The 8,011-nt window shown below is 41.8% G+C and overlaps 2 protein-coding genes across 2 annotated transcripts in view; one reads left to right on the top strand and one right to left on the bottom strand.

Moving 5' to 3' along the window:
* The window catches only part of LOC101860880 (ATM interactor), a 16,131-nt gene extending 15,598 nt beyond the window's left edge, over positions 1-533 (bottom strand). The window contains exon 1 of the mRNA XM_013080385.2: positions 401-533. The gene's annotated coding sequence lies outside the window, so the exon portion shown is untranslated. The remainder of the gene's footprint in view (positions 1-400) is intronic.
* Positions 534-654: 121 nt separating this feature from the next.
* LOC101861109 (NADH dehydrogenase [ubiquinone] 1 beta subcomplex subunit 9) overlaps positions 655-8,011 on the top strand; it is a 12,318-nt gene continuing 4,961 nt past the window's right edge. Inside the window, exon 1 of the mRNA XM_005094508.3 lies at positions 655-799. Coding sequence (XP_005094565.1) covers positions 696-799 — 104 coding nt within the window. The 5' untranslated portion in view covers positions 655-695. The remainder of the gene's footprint in view (positions 800-8,011) is intronic.

Genomic DNA, 8,011 nt, shown 5'->3' with positions numbered 1-8,011 from the left:
GCAAGCCCCCCTGAAACCCCCCTACTCTTGGGGCCAAAACCGGCGAATAACAAATGCGGGGTGGGAACTACCGAAAAAGCGCCCAATTTTTTCCTACCTAATGTGATGTTTTAAAGTTAGGTTGCATCCCTGCTCTTTGTGCAGCCTATTTCAAAGAGTATTTGGTCATCAAGACTTCTGGATTTCTTCTCTGGATGTAAACAAAAGGGTCGTGGACTTTAACGAACGGAACTACAAGATCACCATAGATTCTTCTAGGCCCTAGCCTCTAGCCTGCCCTAGGCTAGGCTAGATTTTAGATCTGCTTCTCTACCCTTGAAAGAACTCATTTGCACATCAAGTGAAAATAAACCAGCACTGTGAAACTGGCTTTTACACAGCGGTAATTGAAAATAATCACCTGGAACCAAGGTGCACATAGATCTACTTGCCAAACCCTGCATCGTCCTTTGACACCGTTGCCGTTACCAAGTCACTGAGGAAAGAGTAAACGGCAAACGGTTGTTAGACTATTTTGTTATAATTTATCAAATTCCCAGTTTTTAATGAAACTGTCATGAGAGTTACGACCCTTGGAGACCTGATATCCGAAATAACCGAATAAACGTCGAAGGTCATAGATAGAATTAAACGTTTCGGTTTTCTACGGGAATTATAGTTTGGTTCAGAAGGTCGCACGGTTGTCGACGACCAAGATGTCCTATCTTCAAGCTCAACCCCTTTCTCACGCAAAAAAAGTTCGTTCTTTGTACAAGCAAGCTGTTCGACTTCTCCAAGCACATTATGAATCATTTGACAGGTCAGATAATATAAATTTAGATCTAGAATCTAGATCTAATTATTCCGCAGATTCTTTTATTCCAGGTTGCTTCTCTAGGCCTCTATTGCCGTTGCCGCTGTTATGTTTACACTCACGTCTTGATACTTGAATGTCTTGATAAAATGAATATAATATTTAGAATCTACTACGAGAATCTGTAGACTGTCTCGGCTAGATCTAACTCTTACTCCCACTATCTCTGTCTCTTGATGAGTTGCAATAATTTAATGAGTTTCACTTATTTTGATTCACTGTTCAAGGCGCCCTGAATTTGAATGCAGTTTGCAGGCACTGTGACTGTTGAACTGTTGAGGCTACAACATTCACGGCACTCAAGCTTCGTTTAGACGGAGCGTCCACTGCTGGTTTTAGTCAGTGACGCCATAAAATATTTTGGCCTGCTTCAAACGTTCCATCCCATGAGATGAAGGAAAACGAAGCAGTGATCCTGGACTGATCGACCTTTCGTCGTTTTCCCTTAGGCCCTACACTTACACTGAGCTCTGGCTTAGAGCTCGCCAGTGCCAGTGTGAATACCAGTCATTTCGTCACACTGGAGCTGTCAGGACGTCACAGTCATTTTGTCACACCCCAAATCCACTAGGTTGAATGGAGACGGTCATTTCGTGGCCCTCTTGCAAACATCAAACCCGCAAATATAGCAAATCACGATTTTGGGGGGAGGGTTGGGGCTGTGTGTGGAAGGACGGCGGGGGTGGGAGTGGGGGGGGGGAACTGCGAGTCGTTGTGCTTACCTGATCAGCTGCACCGTTCATAAAATATGTACTGAAAATATTGAAATCTATCGAGTCATATCAACAAAGTCTTTAGATATTATTATTGTTGAAAGGTGTGATTGGCAAGATCATATACATGAGCAATTGTCAAAACGTGAGACTCTCTTGAGACTCAGTGGTGCCAAAAAATTTTTCTTACCAATTTGACTCCCTTTTCTGTCAGTCACAGATTGACATTTTTAGTAATTTAGTGCTCCTATTCCTAGAGTATCAGAACAAGGAGATGTCGGGTTTTGGAGATATGGGTCTATTGATTTGGCAACCACTGTATTTCTTGTATGTAACGGTGATGACAAAAACAGATAAAGGCAAATTATAGACTTTAAATTCCATTTGTTTCGTAAACAAAGACTTTGTACACTTTGAACTCCCTACATTCATAATGGTAATATGAATGACAAGCATTGTAACAATGACGCAGTGCACAGATATGTCAAGGGGGCTCTCGTGGCCTAGAGGTTAAGGTGTTGGCCTCTCATTCAAAAGGTCCCGGGTTCGAATCCGGGTAGCGACCGAAAAATTTTCTTCTCTAAAATTGTCTCCTTTCACCTTCTTTCCTGCTCTCTAGCAATATTCTGTTGTCTGCTTTCATTTCCACTTTCTGCCCCCACCCCTCACCTCCTTTGCCGCCTCCTCTGGGCTCCTGACTCTTTCTGCAGCCTTTCTACTGCTACTTCTTGGCTCCTCCTTACTGCTGTCTTTCTGCCACACCCATGCTGATCTTCTTATAGGAAAGATCTACTCCTAGCCTTCTCGGACAAGGGCGAAAAATCTCGGAGGGCCCGTGTGCAAGTTGCGCACGTTAAAGATCCCTTGGTCTAAAATCGATAAGAGTAGGCTTCGGCCGCCACCCAGGCAAAATTCAAAATTTTCTTCCAACTGAAAATATTAGGTGTGTCCCACGCGCTCATATGACCTTATGCAGTTGCAAGCGCCGTAAAACACTTTACAAAAACAAACAGATATGTCATCATTGTTATGTACAAGAAAGGATACACATTGGACATTATCATTGACAACACATCACAATAGTGAAAGGCTGTATAAATACAGTTATTAAACTAATATAATGAGGCAAAAGCACAAAATCAGTGGGGCTGACTTGTACACAGTGATGACAAACATGACTTGTGCATGACAATGATGACACAATGTACAGGAAAAGACAAAGTCATGCCTCCCGAGACAAATGCGCACTTTAAGAATTTAATTTTTTTTTTAAACCAGGAGAGGTTTCTTCTGCTTTGAAACGGATATCAGATCATATGAAAGACAGTGGACTATCGCAATTATGTTGCTAATTATGACAAACAGTACTCGTAAACAGTGATGACAAAACATACAGGGAAAAGGTAAAATCATGCCTACAGAGAACAAATTTGCACTATGAGATACACAGATCAAAAAAGGCGTATTTTGCTTCTAAATGAATTTTGCATGTATGAAACATATGTTGAAAACTTATTGATATTAGCAATGATGACAAATATTACTTGTACATAACAATGATGACACAATGTATTGGAAAAGAGCATATCATGCCAACAAAGAACAAATGTGTACCTTTGAGTTAGACAGATAAACAAGGACATATTTGTCTATTTGTTTGAGTAAAGAGAGCACACATGACATAAAAAATGTTTGCTCTTAGGACAATGTAATTTCTAGTACATCAGTCAGTCTTGTACGGCAGCATGACGACACCCCAAACATCATCACTAAGCACAAAAGCTAAATCTATAACCACAGAAATGATCCATCTCTCGAAGTTTGTTCACACATCACATTCTTGTTCCAGGAATCCAATGTAAACTCCGCAATTTCACTGAAATATTCAATAGGGTAGCGTAAAAACACGCAGAACAGTCCAGTACGTCACATTCAACCGGAGGCTGACGGCAATGACTACTTTCGTTTTTCTCTTTCCACCGTTGCTTCCGTGGTTCTGGGGAAGCAGGTAAGGGGAAGTCACTTAAGAAAACAATTATATCCGGGCACTGTTGATGATCCGTTCAAAACAAAAGCGGGCTAAAATTCGGACTTCCGGTACATCGCAGGGTGATGGCGGTCACGGCGAATGTTAAACAGCCGACCGAAATCGTAGATCTAGGAACCCGATGTTCCTTTCACGCATCACAGCTTTTGAAGTATTGAATAAACGACGAAAAGCAAAAAGATTTAACCCACTGTGGTGATTCTACTGAAAAATAATGGTGTTTTGTGAAACACCTAGTCCATGACGACACGACTGACGCACAAGTGATCCGAATTATTTGTTTATTTGCAAACAAATAAAACGATTTCTTGAGTTAGTGAACCTTTCTCGATCACAAATAACATATGATCAAAGCACAGGTTTAAAAAAAACACCCAAAAATACTAAATTTTGGACATTCTTTGAAGTTTGCATTGGTGTGCTCAAAATGACAGTCCAGAAATCACACAAAAACCGAACATTTTTGGCACAAAATTTACAAACTCAAGATTGTGAAGCTGACACTGGGTCTGAAACTGCTAAAGCAGGTTCTACATCCTATATTTAACATATGTATAAGTTTTGGAGGAATAAATACTAATGCATCACATTTTATGCACACTTATGTGAGATGTATGTGTTTTTCCCCACGTTTTGGCAATGGCTCATATATATATTAGTCCTGTTAAAATGAATTAGCTAAGAAATACTGCAATTTTGCTAAAAGCGAGACCCTTACTTTCAAATAAAGCCTTAACTCTTTGCCAGACATTGTTTTTGCCTTCACCTATTTGAACAGTTTGGACGAAGATTTAATTTACATTAATAAATATAACTTCGAAAAAAAGCTTTAGGCTGATCTCCAAAACTCTACTAGAATCTAGTACTAGCATAACAATTTATTTTTATAAGCAAAGTCATTTTGTCACACATAATTAGGGTGTGACGAGATGACCGTGTGACGAAATGACTGGTTACCACCAGTGTATGAGAAAACGACAAAATCTCAATTGCGCACAGCGCATTAGGATATAATATATGTGACAAAAATGTATACATACGCCTACCAAGATGTTTCAATTGCACTATCTCGCATCAAGGCAAGACTTCGCCACGACTTTGTGTTATCACGTACCAGCCCGTGATATGAGTTTCGTGTAAACGAACGTTCCAGTTCTCTTGAGTTGAAAGCGTGCAAATTTGTCTGCAGGCAATGTGTGTGTGTGTATGTGAGAGAGAGAGGGGGGGGGGAGAGGGAGGGAGAGGCAGACAGAGAGAAAAATAGTGAGAGAAGGGGGTAGGGGAGAGAAAGAGAGAAGGAAAGAGAAAGGGGAGAGAGAGAGAGAGAGGGTGTTTGTTATACTTATAATAAGAATTGATTCCCGTCGTTTTCTCTCTACGTCGGTTCCCAGACTGACCCGGTGCAATACAGTCATTATTGTACACGTTTTATGACCAGTCCCATCCTCTGAATCCCACCTTCTGTTTCCCATCTCTCACCTCTGGTTTCCATGTACCGTATCCAATTTTCCATATCCCATATCACAACTTATATTCCGTCAGGGTGCTTTGTTTTCCTTCATCTCATAGGATGGAATACTTGAAGCTGGCCAAAATATTAAATATATGTCACTGTCATCGTTGACTTAAACCGGCAGTGGACACTCCCCCTAAATGAAGCTTTAGTGCCGTGAACGTAGCCTCAACAGCGCCTGCAAACTGCATTCAGGGCGACGTGAACATAGCCTGCAGACTATGTTCACAGCACCGTGAACGTAGCCACTGCGTTTGAATAAAGCCGAGCAAAATTAATTAGATCTAATTACCCTGTGCTCTTTTCACTTCTTGACACTTTGCTTCATGCGCCTCTGCCTCTGTCAGAGTGCCCCTGGTAGATTCTAGATCTAATAATATTACAGCGCCAACCTTCTCTTTTCCTCTGCTTTTGACATACAGTCCGTGCCGGCTTTAAGCGCGCCGGCTTAAAGCATGTTTCGGACTCAAGCACGCTAAACGGCTCTTACCGAATTTTTGCTATATAAATTACACGCCTTTAAGCATGGTAACTTCGGCTTCAAGCACGCTTCATTTACAAGACAGTCAATACAGTGGAGTCCGGAAAAAACGAGAAGTCTGTTATAAAGACACTGTTCTAAAACCCCGTTTTTTCCCCTTCTTTACCTTTGTAAATAAAATACTGCTATAGCGCTATCAGACAAACATGTGAGTCAGTTATAGCGGAATATTTCTGCTGCTGTGCACAGTGCATAGGCCAATTATACATAATTAAAAAACCTCGCCAGTTGAGAAACTTGTTGGTGATCTAGCGAAACAAAGAGTGGTAGAGCCAATGTGTGTCAACAATGAAGGCCGGAGCGACTGAGTAGGGAGGGTGTGGCATTCGCAGACAAGCAGAACGCATCGCGTGATAGGCCAGTGTAAGCCTAGTTTAGATTATCAAGGCCTACCATGCCTGTCACTTCTCCGATGTGGAGATGGAGAGGTCACAGCAATGTGATGGGTGGAGCGAATTAGTGACGTGCGCAGACAGACGGAATGCGCCGCAGGGTGTGGTGGGGTGGGGGAAAACACAGCAGGCGAGTTAGCCCAGAACCCTTTCTTTCTGATCGCCAACGCCGAGCTGTCAGTCAACTTCGCTAGATCTAGCGCTAGAGAAAGAAACCTGATTTGATTTTTGATCAAGTAAGACCTAAAGGTCATGTTGAAACCAAATCATCACCAGGGGAGATATCAAAAGGAAATAAACAGAACCACAAAATCATAGAATGGACCTACTTTACAGTTTCCCTTGAATTTATTACTGGATCCCTTACAGCGAGAATCCTGCTATAACGGACATTTTGCTCCGGTCCCCTCCCTCTCGTTATAACAGGATTCCACTGTATTTTCATGATGGCCCATCGAAGTTCGAACACAGTCTACACCGCAGCAGTGGAGTGTGTTAAATAAGAGAAACACAAAGAACGCGAGTGATGGACACACACACTCCCACGGGCGGAGAGGAAGGCAGAGAGATACACACAGCGGCGCGCGCGCGGACATAAGATCTAGCCAAGGGAAAAGCTACACACGACCAAAAAAAATACAAAGAGAGTCGGGGAGACGAGAAAGGGAGGCTGGCTGCAATTTCACCTTTGACACTCGCTATCCTTTAATTCTGATTGTGTATCACGCCCAAGATGGGATGTAGGCGGTGGTATGAGTGGCACAGTGGGCAGTGGTACGCACAGGCAGTGTGTAGGCGTAGTGTGCTGTATCGTGACTGGCCGTCTAAATTAAATTTTCATTTCCCATTCGACCACAAAACAAAAAGTAACATGGCGGGTGTCTAAATAACAGTGCACACTTTTGCGGGACCGCTATAGGCCTACTTACAAACAAAGGGAAATAGCACGTGAAATTTTCTACATGAAAATCTCTGAATTATGTCTACTTCGCACTCAAGCACGCTTCGGCTTTAAGCACGCTTAAGCTTACTCCCGAAGAACGTGCTTAAAGCCATCATGGACTGTATAATTGAGTGTAGATCTAATATAAAATTAAAATCTTTGTATTTAATTTCTCTTGTAATTTTCCACTTTATACGCAAGTTTTTAGATCGAGAGGGGTCACTGGTAAGTTCTTTTCTCTACGCATTGTTTGTTTTTTTTTCGTTTTTTTCTCCCAGCATCGAAATGGCTGATATAACTGAATAATGTCTGTCTACCCACACGATTTCAATTTTTTTGCCAAAGTTACTTTTGTATTGTAGCTAACAAATTACATCAGTGTAATTACTTGTCACATCATTTGCTATAAAAATAATGTCCTTGAATATTTTAGCAGTTTTGCATTCTCAAAATAACTTCAGCTTCAGGAAAGCTGATTACAGATGTAAGAATTTATTGTCTATGGATCCCGTACAGTATAGTATGTAGGCTCGGAGATTGTACAACTTCCAGCCATGCTACTGTACGGACTTTAAATTGTAGTGTTGTTTTATGGAAGCCATCTTGGTTATTCTTAAGTACAGTGGGAGCCACATTCAAGAGGTCACTTTCAACGAGAAGTCTGCCACATGGAAGCAATCCTTAATCTCCAATTATTTCCTCATCTCTTTGTAAATGTACGTTAGCTCCAACAAGGTTGCAAACAGACCGAAGTCGCTTTCAACAAGGTCGCGATAACCAAATTAAGGCAAAACGGCCTGAAACAGAAGAATGTTTCTCCTTTCTTTCCATCTCACGCGAAGCACAAGGCCCATCCTCCATTCCTTACGCATTGTTTTGCTAGATCTAGTGTGCCTTCTAATATGGGCCTCAAAGTCAAGAGGATGGGCGAGGGTTGGCCTACGGTAGGGATGGGAGGGGGTGGGTGGAAAGTGAAAATGAGCCTGTAATTAGGCCTAGTGGAGTGGGG

Source organism: Aplysia californica, unplaced genomic scaffold (assembly GCF_000002075.1).
Source record: "Aplysia californica isolate F4 #8 unplaced genomic scaffold, AplCal3.0 scaffold00083, whole genome shotgun sequence".
Classification (NCBI taxonomy): domain Eukaryota; kingdom Metazoa; phylum Mollusca; class Gastropoda; order Aplysiida; family Aplysiidae; genus Aplysia; species Aplysia californica.
The sequence above is the reverse complement of the archived record's forward strand: the minus strand, read 5'-3'. Positions and strand labels throughout refer to the sequence as shown.